At 46.5% G+C, this 13,717-nt stretch overlaps 1 protein-coding gene across 2 annotated transcripts in view; it reads left to right on the forward strand.

Moving 5' to 3' along the window:
• LOC147677730 (uncharacterized) overlaps positions 1-13,717 on the forward strand; it is a 218,773-nt gene that overhangs the window by 192,299 nt on the left and 12,757 nt on the right. For both annotated transcript variants that reach the window (XM_086945369.1, XM_086945368.1), the window contains exon 4: positions 10,970-11,010. In XM_086945369.1, the coding sequence (XP_086801495.1) occupies positions 10,970-11,010 (41 nt within the window). The remainder of the gene's footprint in view (positions 1-10,969; positions 11,011-13,717) is intronic.

The raw sequence follows: 13,717 nt of genomic DNA on the forward strand, positions 1-13,717 counted from the left end.
AGCGCGTCGAGAGGAGGAGGGGGGACAGCGTCCGCGGGCAGCTTGGCATCTGCTGGGCTCTTCGCAGAGGGACGGCTGTTCAGCTCCTAAGCTCACCACACCATCGTTCGCGCTTTAGCAGCGATAATGGTATCAGTAGCTTCACCAACAGCAGCGGGGCAGCAGGCTGCAGCAGCAGAGTGCATACAGCATACAACAGCTAGCAACAGGGTAGCAGGCTGCAGCAACAGGCTATTGCTTAAGGCAACGTTGGTAGTATTTATACCTGACAGGTGCCTGGTTTGACGCAAGTTTGCTGGACATAAGACGTCAATTAAAGATGTCACTAGGAAGTGATAGCTATCAGTTGCTCATTAGAGTTCCATTACTAATCAAAACACAGCAAGCGGGGATTTCCAGGTTTGCTGAGTTTTTATCTTGTTGAAGAACTCAGAGTGTTAATCTAGGAATATCAGATAGTGACTTCTGCTCTGTCATTGCACTAATTGGTTGCAAAGGAAGTGGCAGAGAACTATTCTGGAATGTGGCTCTGTTTGTGTGAGGCCAGAGATGACTTTCTGAATATCGCACTTGAACGGTTATGCCAATATAGGGAACAAATGGATTTATAGCCGAATAGGGGCATAAGGTCGCAGTATCGATCAGGAACCTAGATAAACACGCAACAGTTCTGACTCTATGCCTTTCGTTTTTGTCAAATAAATGCTGCACTTCTTACAGAAGTGCAACCGAAGGGTTTTGTCAGGGAGCTATGTGCACAGAGGTGCAACTAGTTGTCTAAGATATTAGTAGTTCTCTGTTGTTGTTTTTTTCATTTTTATATTTATTTTAACGTGTTAGTTTGCGTTTACCAATGAACACATAAATACAAGTACTCACGCTTCACTAGCGACACCCTAAAATCCCTCGGAGGAGAGCTTGTTAGGGCCCAGTAAGGCAGCCATTGTTCTCTCTCCACAGCCAACAATTACATGGCTCGTCAACTTTCAAAACCATATTATGCAATGTGCCCCCTGCAAGACCCAGTTTCACACCTGCCTTTGTTGTGCATCTTTTTGTTCAACTGGCTGTAAGTAAGAACACACATATTTTATATTTCTCAATGTTGCTAGCAGTCTCATTTTCTTGCAATTTTGTGAGGCCTGAAATAGGAAAAATTTATTTAATAAGGCTAGCAGTCTTCGATCCTCAGGCATTTGCATTGGAAGTTCTTCCCCAGAACAACACTGTGACAGATGTCCAAGCCCAGCACTACCATTTTAAAAGCTTGGAATGCTCAGCTGTAGACCCCTGAGAGTGTGTTGATCACCTCATCCATTCAAAGACTTCACCTCTCACCCACTCAGTTAGGTTCTGCCCCGAAATCCACTAACTCCTACCTGGAGCGAATGATTTTTGGCCAGAAGAGGACTAGGGAGCCAAAACGTGGGATCTAACCCCTATAACTTGTCAGAACCCAGATAAATACGTCTAGAACCCATATATAGTTCATGTTTTTCCAGCATGTACGGCTCGAATGCTGAAGTGGTTCTCAAATGTTTTTCAAAGGTTTTCTTCATCTTCAGACTGCATTGAACAGTATGCAGAGCCACCTTAATCTGCTACGTATGGAAAGTATATGTAAATTGATACTTAATAGCGCACTACTCACCCGCAAGGGTCTCAAGGCGCTTGTACGAATACCGCTGTGGAACCCATCCTGGCTTTCCCTGTGAGGCGTCCACTCCTGGGCACCCCCAAGGTGGAGGCCAGGCATCCTTAGCGTTGTGGGGGCCATTGTGGAGATTAAGCAAGCTATTGCCCAGAGTTGCAGAGTGGGACTCCATGATTGAAATAGGCACCGAGGCGAGAATTATCAGGTCCGTGGAATTTTGAGCCCAAGACCCGCCGAGGCGGGGAATTGAACCCTGGTCCCGGGCTAGACCTCTGCATCAGGGTCTGCCGCTCTAATCAGGGTATAAACCCTTAGAACTGTGTATTGCATAGCTTTTGAAATAAGAAATTGTGCTGCACAAGCTTTAAAAAAAGGCTTCTCCTTTACATTTCCATAAACTCCTTGTTGTTGTCCTGTTTAACTTCGATTTTCACAAACCCTCAAAATACAATCCCCACTGCTTCAATGGGCTGATGCCCATGGGGAGGAAATCAACCCATTTTAGTTTATCACTAAAATAAATATGACTTCCCAATAATCTACGTTAGCACTTTCCCACTGAACCCATAACATGTGATTCTGACATCACCTAACAGAGGATAACTATTGCTTTTAGCACTTATGTAGCCCTTCGACTTGCACTCAGCATCCTGTCCACCATGTTTGAGATTTCAACCACTTATGGCAACAGTTTCTTCACCAAAAGTGCTCATGCGGCTTCGAGAGAGCACTTTTGGCAAACATTTCAATCTGACCAGGCCATGCCATGGGCGTATGGTCTGCAATTTTTGTTCAGTAGAAATAAACCTTCAAAGGGAGAGTTTTTTCAGAAAAATAAAAAGCAAAGTCCCCGACTCCCAGAGAGTTTGCAAGCACCATACATTTCATGGGGTAACTGACAAGGAAAAACACCATCCGAAACTAAGGCCTCCTCACACTGTGAAACTGGGTGGTTTTAGGGAAGTGCCCCATCATCAAGAGATTCGACACTTCGAAACCTGCTGAGGTTCTGCCACCGGAACTGAATAGTTCCCCTTTGTCTAAAATAACCGCAAACTCTATTTAACCACTTTAGGCTTAACATTGTAATGTTGCTGGTTTTTGCTCTTGCCTTTGAATCGTTGATATTTACTACAGCCTTTTAGCTACTATTTTTGACCTGTATCTGTAATCTGTGGACTTTTTCTGCTGCCTATGAACTGCAAATAACCAAACAATTTTCTAAACATGGCTTGGACATTCTAGGTGATCTTGACGCTACCATCAAAAGAGTAGTGTTTCTGAAACCATGAATGGTAGTCCTGTTTCTGTCAAAGGCCTGCTGTGTTATCTCGATGTCCCACAATGGAGGGACACCTGATCTTGCCAGGACAAGAGTCACCTCATAACTGGCCCGGTATCTGCTTCGCAATTGCAGATGGGCCCTGAGGCATTGGCCAGCGCTGCTGGTGCTCCAAGCAAGGTGTGCCAGCCGCTTCAGTCATAGGCAGGGGCACCAAGGCGTGGGGCTAGGAACCCCTGGGTAAAGCCAGGGGGTGCAACTGATGGCAGGCCCACAAAGAGCCCAGGTCCTTGGGTAAAGCTTGGGAGCAGGCCAGCAACCAAACACTCCATCGCCCCTGAGCAAGGCCAGTAAGATGACTGACATTGGATGTGTCTCAGCCAATACAACACTGCCAGCACAGGGGCTAGACTTTACGTTGGGGTCTACCACAATCCTTCTTAGGGAACCAATAACAACTCATCCAGTCCTTGAGCAAGGCTAGGGGGTGGCTGGCTCAGAGGTAATCAGGCCCAACAAAACCGTCTCTGACCCTCGAGCAAGCTGGGAAGTAACTGAACTTTCACAACTTTGCAATTGAAATATTTGTGTACTGAGGGCGGGACTGAAACAAATCTCCCATACCCATTGGAAAGGATTGTGAAGGTTTTATTTGGGAGAACTTCAACCACTGAGAAATATTACCCAGGTATTAGACTGGATCTGGAAACTTTTGGTGTGCAGTAGCTCTATGTGCCAGTAGGTGGCATCGTTCAGCTCCATGTGGCGTTGTCCGCACCAGAAGTGACGAGTATGGTGCCTATATGGGCACCACCCCATGCACGGACGTCAGATCCTTTTCTCCACTTTCCACGCAGAAGCGAGAAACCACGAGGTACGCTGACCACTGATGTGCGAAGATAGTGCTCTTAAGAGTTATAATTACACTATAATCCATTCGCAGAGTGGGAAGGATGGGAGGGTCGATAAGGAATCTGCAGCTAGAGAGAGTCTCAACCAGATAAGGTGTTACCAATGGTAAGTAACTTGTTCATCTGATAGAGACTTCTAGCCATAGATTCCTTTCCTTAGAATAGTAACCCAAGCAATACCACCTCAGAGGTGGGGCTGTGATGTGGGTTAGAATAAAAAATCTTGTAGGACCGAATGAGCAATGTGACCATCTTGCCGGACCTGACTGTCCAGGCAGAAGTGCTTCGAAAACATGTGCAGAAAAGCCCACACTGGTGCCTGACAGATATCTAGGACAGGAAATCCACAGGCCAATGCAGTGGTTGCAGCCTTGGCTCTGGTAGAGTGAATCTGCAAACCCTCATGGGGTTGCTTTTTGGCCAATGCATAGCAGATTTTGATGTAGAGCACTATCCACCGCAAGATAGTCTGCTTCTGCACCACCCTTCCTTTCTTGACCCTGACAACCCCCATGTAGAGTTGATCGTCCACCCGGAACTCTGGAGTACTATCAAAGGGAAAAAAAAACCGCTCTTTTTGGGTACAGTCGGTGGAGTCCCTTTTCTTCTTTAGAGGGGTAGGCAGAGCGTAAAACGTAGGCAAAGTGATGGACAGACTCATTTGGAAGTGAGTTACCATCTTCGATAAGAAGGATGCGAGAGTTCCAAGGACCAGAGTGTCTGGGTAGATTGTAAGTTATGAAGGATTTTCAAACAGTGCCTGTAACTCAATGTCCCTCTGGGCACATGTTATTGCCACAAGGAAGGCTGTTTTGATAGTGAGAAGCCGGAGTGGAAAGTTATAAAGAGGATCAAAGGGAGTGAACATCAGAAAAGTGAGAAACAAATTGAGGTCCCACTGAGGTAAAATAAAAGGTGCTGTTGCGAACATATGCTGGAGACCTTTCAGGAACCTATGTACAACAGGGCATTTGAAAAGGGGTGGCTGATCTGGCAACCACTGAAATGCCCAAATTACAGAAAGGTAACCCTTCGACATGGTCACAGCAGAGCCCTACTGGGCTAAGGTAAGAATGAACAAAAGAACTTGGGTAAAGGGTGCAGATGGAGCGTCAAATTGTTTATCTGTACGCCACGAACTTGCTCCAATGGCAGGCGTATACCGTCTTGGTGAAGGGACACCTGCTGCCATGATAACATTGCAGACTTCACGTGGCAGGTCGAAAGTTGTCAATTGCTGCCGCTCAATCTTCACGAACGAAGGCAAAGCATTTTCAGGTTAGAGTCCAGAACCCTGCCCTGCCGCAGCAACAGAAGATCCTCCCGAAGAAGCAGCCTGATCGGAGGACCAATGCTCATGCTTAACAGCTCGGGATACCAGACTCTTGGTGACCAATCTGAAGGCACAACAATGACTTGGGTCCTGTCATTCCAGATCTTCTTGAGAACTCTCGACAGGAGTGGTTTTGGTGGAAATGCATACAGGATGCCAGAGCTCCACTCAAGGAGTAAAGTGCCTCCCGAGAGAGAGCTGTCTTGGAAACTCCAGCACGCAAAACTGCTGACATTGCGCTATCTTGGCAGAGATGAACAGGTCTAACCAAGGATCTCCCCATTCTTAGAATGGACCTTGCACCACCTCTGGATGGAAAAGCCATTCTTGATCCTCTAGGCATCGACGGATGAGTTTGTCTGCTCAAACATTCACCGAGCCTGCCAGGTGGTGAACTACTCAGGATATGCCCTGGTGTTCCTGCCATGTCCAGAGGTGCAAAGCCTCTTGACAGAGGGTCCACGCCCCCCCGCCCTGTTTGTTGCAATACCACATGGCGGTGGTGTTGACTGTGAACACCTGTACTAACCATTCCCTCACTGAAGGAATAAAAGTTTTCAATGCCAACCAAATCGCCCACAGCTCTAACAGGTAGATGTGGCACCCAGGTTCCGCCAGAGGCCAGAGTCCTCTGATCTCCACCTCTCCCAGATGGCCATCCCAGCCCAGAACTGACACATCTGTCACTACAGTCAGCTCTAGTTGGAGAAGGGAGAGGGTTCGCAGTTCGTCAGACACTACTGCAGGTCTTTTGTAGTTTCCTCCAAGATCTGGACCATGTCGGAGTGAGTTCCCTGATGCTGCACCCACTGGAACTTGAGGTCCCACTGCAGAACTGGCATATGCAAATGGGCATGTGTTACAAACAGGATGCAGGTGGCCATGAGGCCTAAAAACCTCATGGTCATTCTCAATTATATCCAGGATAGGGACTGAAACATCGGCATCACAGTAGAGGTAGGAGGAGCTGGATCACCTGACCTTTGGAGGTGTGCTGAAACTACAGCTATAACCTTGGTGAACACCCGATGGAAGCTGGTAAGGCTGAAGTGGAGCACAGCAAGCTGAAAGTGCTCATGGCCCACTGTGAACCACAGGTAAAGTCTGTGTGCAGGCCGGATGGGGATTTGGAAATTTGGATCCTGCAAGTCCAAAGCTACCATACAGTCTCCCAGGTCCAGTGCAACAGGACTTACATGAGCGTGAGCATTTTTAATTTCTCCTTTTTCAGGAAGAAGTTGAGAAAGCGCAGGTCTAGAATACGTCAGAGGCCTCTGTCCTTCTTGAGCACCAGAAAGTAGCAGGAATAGCAACCACGACATACTTCTGAGATTGCGGCTGCAGGGTTGGGGTGATGGTTTTGGCCCTACTTCTGGCTATCTGTCAAAGTGCGATTCAAGGGCATGCCGATGAGCGAGGCCTGGACATCCCCTGAAAAATCAGTGAATTTCAACAAGGTGTGGCGCCTAAGGACTACTGATGATGACATCACTCTAGCCGGCCCACATTTTATGGTGAACTTGGCAGCATTCTTTCTATCAGCAATTAATTGATATTGTACATCTCGGGCCTCAGCCGAGACCTTGGGCAACACATGCACATCCAAGTCCCATATTGTCATGTCCTTTAGGATAGCCCTGTCATGTATACCCCTTTACACGTGCATTGTTCTATCCACAGGACAATAAGGATTCTAAACAGGTGATCCTTTACCTAGTAGCTTGCTCCTGTCTCTTTGACACCAGACTCTTTGTATTGTATCACAATCCCTGTACCTGACATACATAAACATATTCTCAGGCATGGTACAATTATTCTGTATAAGGGTCACCACTTTGTTCATCTTTGGCCAACAGCCAGCTGTGCATTATCACATTTGTTTGGAAAAACATTTGTGATTGTTTCCAAAACATTTACGGTTGCTTTCAAAACACATTGACTCTAGAAGAAACCCTGGAGTGACCAGTTTAGTATAAAAGACCCTCACTTCCCCCTACAAATCAGAGAAGAATTCCTTCCAAACTGACACGGGGTCTTGCATGTTGAATCTTTTACAGGCAGCAGTCTGACATCCCTTCGGGGTGTCATCCTCAAGACAGAGACGGGGTCCTTCATTCTCAACCATCAGGTGAGGGGGCTGGTTCTTCCCTAGGGGTTTCTTGGCTACATATACACGCATATACAGGTTACACATACAGATTTAGGCTAGGTACATTTAGGCAAATTACTTAGGGCATGCCTTTTGGGAATATGCAAGTGCTACTGTTTTTATCTGAACTGCTTATGTTCATCTTATTAGCACTATGGTAGAAATGTATTTACTATATGGTACTAGCAATCTCTTTTGTATGCTTCTGTCTCCTGATTGTCGCATCTCATATGTTTTACACAAGGCTGTCGCTGGACCAATAAATACTTATTGGAATGTCCTAGTCACCATCCTATGTATTTTCTGATATTAAGCAAGCATGAGTGTCTGAGCGAAATGTTCTGTACTGTTTTCCACAAACCCTGAGGAAGCAGGGTTGTCGTGTTCAGTGGTTGCCAGAGACTACCTACACCACTGTAGAGTACAGGAGTACGGGGGGGGTCGTAGTGGCACTGTAGAGCTAGCTGGTCTAACGTCTGACATATCCTGTGAGGGGGTCCGGAAGCGGTTTGGACAACAAGCCCTCAGCTTAGGTCATCCAAAAAGCACAGGTCCTGGGGATTCCTAGGAACTACGCAACATGCCACCCATCGTTGGTTTGGCTCTTATATTAACAGTAAAACCCTGAGTAGTTAAGTCGTTCCTTCTCAGAAAGCCCTACTCACATCTTTCAGAGACGTCTGAAGTGGGAAGGGATACCCACCTCAGCTGAACAGATATGCGCTGTGTATTGGCTGGAGGTTTAAACAAGCTTGTAAGGATAAAAGGTTCCCCACATTGTGGAAAACCCTAAATCTCTAAAAATAAATTTAATCCGTCTCCATTTCAGAATGACTGAGTCATCGAGTGGTGGTTCGGGCTTGGGGGAAGACGAATTGGCTAAAGCTCTTAACATTACAGAGAACTGCAGACATGCAGTAACTATGAAATTGTTAGAACATGGGGTACCAGCAACAGGTGGCTGTGTTACCTTCGTGATTGAGGCACACAAGGTGTTCGGATCAGAGGTATTCTATTCTTGGGTTCAGTTCTCACCTGCAGATCTGGTGACTAATTTGTTTCACACATACATTGTAGTTGAACCACTGGATGAACACATTCCATACGAAGACATTTAAGTCCAGTTAACTTACCAGCAACACAGAAACTGGTTTAAAGGCACCCTCCCACACACAACATCTGTCGTGAGACTTGGTCCACTCAGCATAGAAGAAGCGACCTGGCCAGTCTTAGCGACATACACTCCACATACAGAGATGGACACACTACTGGTGGATGAAGTCAGTGCAATATACAAAGACATAGTTAGGCTATACAGACACTTCGTCATGCAAACATTTACAGTCCAACCTGCGAGAAATGCTCCAGCTGGTCCACATCAGACCATACCTATGGTTAACCCGCAGACACTAGAATCAGTAATAGGGACAATTCCATCCATACAGGAGCAAATTCCATTCTGGATAGCAAAAAAAATTGCACAGCTGGAATCAGTATTTCCCTATACGGGTCCGCAGGAAAAACATAGACTGCTAACATTTGCTTGCCAATGAGGAAGGTTCCCTCGATTGAGGATTGTACCACTTGCGGAACAATCTTTGCTGCCGTTTATGTCAGAGTACACGGTACCCCTTCCTTAGCAGTTGTTCCTGATGTATGGAAACAGATACAGAACGAGTACGGGGCAGGACCTGCCCTGGACATGGGAATGAAACTGATGGGTAATTTTGCCCAAGTCTCTGCAATAATGCTGAGCAACATAAAGGGGAGGCAGCAGCAGTGGCCATACACAGCTGCTTGTATCATAAATAATCCCTGTACGTGACATACATAGACATGTCCCCAGGCACAGTATAATTATTCTGTATAAGGGGAACCACTTTTTTCATCCTTGGCCAACAGCCAGCGATGCATGATCGCATTTGTACGGAAAAACATTCATGATTGTTTCCAAAACGTTATCAGCCCGAGAGGCATGCGGTGTTCACCGACCGCAGTGCCAGGCTGGAAGAAGAGAACACCCTCTTCCTGAAGGTATACAGCTTTTTGGATTCCTTATCCGGTGGAGTGGTAGGGAATGTGATGTAGTTGGGCGATGGTGGCGGACTATTGTCTTACGCACAGGACTTCAGCCAGGCCCCGATTAGGACATCGGTAAGGGCTTCATCAAATGGGAGCAGTGGTTCGAGGGGGGCATCTCCCGGCTGAAGCACCTCCATCAAGATGTTTGTCTTGACTGCTACTGAAGGTAGGGTAAGCTCCAGGACCTCAGCTGGGGAGTATGTCTTGATTCGGAGCTGGAGCCAAGTTGGACGACACCCGTCTGGCTCCATATCAGAGTCAGGAATGATAATGGGGTGGCACCACAGCTGCCCATCGGTGGTACCAGGTGTGTCAGCACTGGAGTGGGCACCGGGGGAGGTCAAGGTCGCTCTACCGGGGCCGATCCAAATCCATCACTAGATCCTTGGGGCTTGACGGGCGCCAAGGGCAAGCCCATCTGTGGAAAACTGGCAGGGGGCCTGAGAGCACTTCATAGGGGTCAAGCTGCTCAAAGATGAGGTGCATGCTCTCAAAAAATTGTCTGAGTTGGGCAGTGGGGTCACTCTGGCTCCCGGAAACTCAGAGAAGCACCCAAACAGCCCAGGCGCAGACTACACCAAGGAGCTAGGCCTTGAGGGCTGACGGTTACAAGACTTGTCTGAAATATTGTGCAACAAAGTCGAAAACCTCTTCAACTTCTTCCTTTTGTGGGACTTAACCGATTTCCTCGATGACTTGAAGTGGGACGACGATCACTGGGTATGACTTCGCAAATAATCTCAGGACTTTCCTCGTGACTGAGTTCTGGAATGTCGCAGGGTCATGTGGCGTCGGGTGGCAAGCAGCTTGAGGGACTGCTCCTTGAATGCCTTGGGATGCATATCGTGGCAATCTTCACACGTCTTTGTGTTGTGATCACCCTCCAGATACCAAAGGCAAACCAAGTTCAGTTCCGCCATTGACATATGACATTGTCAGGCACTGCATGGTTTAAAACCTGCCTGTCTGGTGTACATCCTCACACAAGGAAACAAAGTCTCTAAATATCTTTGACAAAAGGTCAAAAAAGGTGAGAGAGAAAAATTACTTGGGATAGCTCTCTCCAGAACTGCGCTGACTGGTGCGGAAAGAAAAGAACTGACATCAGCACGTCAGCTGGGGAGGCACCAATATAGACACTGCTCATGTCACTTCTGGCATGGACGACACAGCCGACCCCACGGTGAGCCGAACAACACCTCCTACCAGCGTACAAATGTTTCTGGATCCAGTCGTATGTCTTGGGAATATTCTAATATAAGGAATGTGCAGTTAGAAGCCTCTACCATATTTTACAATTCATTTTATTCAATGTTTTATGAGAGTATGGCAGTAGCAACTACATGAACATGGAAATATTGTGTTCTTGCAATAGTTTTTTAAAAAGTATTTAATGGTATTCTGCACGTTTTATATTACTCTGATACTCACCGTTTGTTTACTCCCAAGTGATTATTTCCAAATTTTTTTAATAGTTGAATTTCTTTACAAAAGCCCTTTTAGTTGTTTTAGACTAATTCAAAATGTGATTCCTAATCTTTGTCTTCATATTTTCCAGATGTGTTCAATGCTACGACTGACCAAGTATTTCTCAATACAGTAAGTTTCTGCTCTTATTATGATGAATCAAAAATTGTCTGACTTTAAAATATGTCCTCTTTAAAATGTAGCCCTTCTCTCAAGTATGTGAAGATGATGAGCCTCCTGTCTCAGAGAGACTAGTGCAATGGAATCTTTATATCATGTGTGAAGCAATCAGCTGGTGTTACTTTATATCCGTACGTGGAATGAGTAAACTCACCCCAATCCACATTAGGTTAGTAGATCTCATGTGTGGCCTCACAAGACTCACAGTTTCATTTTCCACCTGGCTTCCCTTTTTGCTGCTATTAATTTCTGCTACTGTCACTATCAGTTGTTTCACCATACCAGTTAGTTGTGATACCATGGGGCAAATTTACAAGCCCTTTGCGCCACTTTTGCGTAACTTTTAACATGGTAAAAGTGACGCAAGGGGATTGTAAATCTGTCCCTAATTTTTTAAGGCCCCCTATCTCGGCTCTCATCCCTTTAATTGACCCTGCAAAAACGTTGCGGTAAGTTGGAGGCTGATCGCTACATGCCCTTGGTCCAGCCAGCTTAGATGATACCCCAGGGCTGGCAAGAGGCCCCGCTGCCATTTGTAGGGGCAAAAAACGATTGCTACAAGAAATAGAAGGCTTTAAGTGAGGTTCCTGTGGTGAATCTGGGCGGGGAAAAACGTCAGGGCGATTTAATGAGGTAGGATTAGTGGAAAGTGCATCCTTACCTGCTGCCTTGCTAGCTTCTTTCTTCTTAAACAAGGTAGGAAAGGTGTGTGAGGCGAGTTTTCTTAACTACTCTACTCTGGGTCTTAGTTTGGGGGCTTTTATTTTCAATAACTGATTCCACCTCTTCTATCATGAGATATATTGCGTTACGGTTAGAGTTATTCGCTTTCTTCATCACCTTGCTGAATTTAGCAGCTTCCTGGGCGGGTTCTGTGACTTTGTGTTTCCCCATAGCACCACAAGTGTGCTATTTGCCCATAAAGTAATAATAGTGCTAGAATCTTGCCCTTAGCTTTAATGATACAATATCATGGCAGCCAACAAAATACCAGCAGTAAAAGTCAATAAGAATATCACCACAGTCACAGATTGGATCAGAGATTTCACAAGTTTCTGCTATTTGTTTCCCTTTATAATTCAATGTTCAGCACTCTTGCATTGTCCAAATAAGAAGGGGAAACAACCAGAGCGTTATGCAGAGGGTTCAACTCCTGCTTCTTCACCAAATCCACACAAGCCTCTGTCCATCCAATCCTACCAACATTAGCGACAAAGCACGCTATTGTAAAAATCCCTTTCCCGTATCCAATCGTGAGGGCAAGTTCCCAGTTTGGCACAATAAGGATTACAGTTCCTTATGGTGACTAGAAGAAAAATGAAGTCAATGGGGATGGTCCAGACCAGCTTCATCCAGGCCCTGAGGGCGCAGAAGGGCCCACTCTTGGCACGGGCATGTGCCAGGGGGCGTCCCATGCACCACGGTGACAGGGTACGCTTTATAGGGCTACAGGTCTCCAGGCCCCTCCTCTGAGGCAAAACAGTGCATTCTGGGAGTTGTGTTCCTCCTGCTGCTCCTCACAACAGCGGAATGATGTCCCGCACAACGCGGTGACAGGGTGCGCTTTATAGGGCTTCAGGTCCCCCTGTGGCTCCTCACAACAGTGGAATGATGAATTATATAAACAAATTAAAATAACAATATATATAGGTCAGTATACGATATGATTGTAACATTAGCTCCAAAACCACATATCTAGGTGTTGCATGTAGGAAGCTGGCTCTTCATATTTTATATCAAAACGAGGTGTCCTGTGTAAAGAGTCCAGGTATCCCTTATGAGTGGACAGGGGCTTGCTCTAGCAATCCCAAGGTGCTCTATCTAGGGTAGTGTGGCCGAGGAGCCTTAGGCTTATCAGAGAGGAGTGTTAGACATGTGTTACTCACACACAGAGTCAATAAATAATGCCCACATTCAAAAAGGAGATAGACACCAATTTTGAAAAATACCAATTCTTTTAATATATATTTTTAACACCAAGAACTTTGTAATTGGGTAAGTACTTTATTTTGAGATATGATTGTCTTGAAAGTATGCAGAAATATACTTGCATTTGGGGAGTTATCACTGTTTTGCAGTATACAGAAATACACTTGCACTTGTATCGGCAAAGCAGTAATCTTATCCTATGGGAAAGAAACATATACTGCGTATGGGTACTAAGCATCGACTGTTCTTTCACATTTAAGATAAGTGTAGGGCAGAGTCCAAGGCAGCACCAACAGGTCACCTTCGTCGGCTCGGGGGCATCCGGGTGCCGAGGTGCATTACAGCGTTGGGTGCCCCATTTAAATCAATGGGGAAAGGTCTGGTTCAAAAGAGGCTGCAAGTAAGGACTGGGGGCCAGTTCAGGCAAACCCACAGCGGGCTCAATCCATGAGAGTCTTGGGCACACAGAGCCACCGCTGGCCCACTGGATCTCGGGCTGTGGGGGTTGTGTTCAGTGGTGCTTTCTCTAGCAGGATCACACTGCAGGAGGCACTCGCAGGTTTTTGGTTGTCTGCAAATACAGGCTGCAGGCACGAACTGGGGGACCAGTCCGCCGAACCCAAGGTGGGTTCAGCTGAGGAGGGTCTCAGGGCCCCGTGGGCACTGTCGGTCCACTGCTGCTTGGGCTGTGGGGCTCAGGTGCAGGGGTGTCTTCAGGCATCGGTGTTCA

This window comes from Lissotriton vulgaris, chromosome 12, assembly GCF_964263255.1.
Source record: "Lissotriton vulgaris chromosome 12, aLisVul1.2, whole genome shotgun sequence".
Classification (NCBI taxonomy): Eukaryota; Metazoa; Chordata; class Amphibia; order Caudata; family Salamandridae; genus Lissotriton; species Lissotriton vulgaris.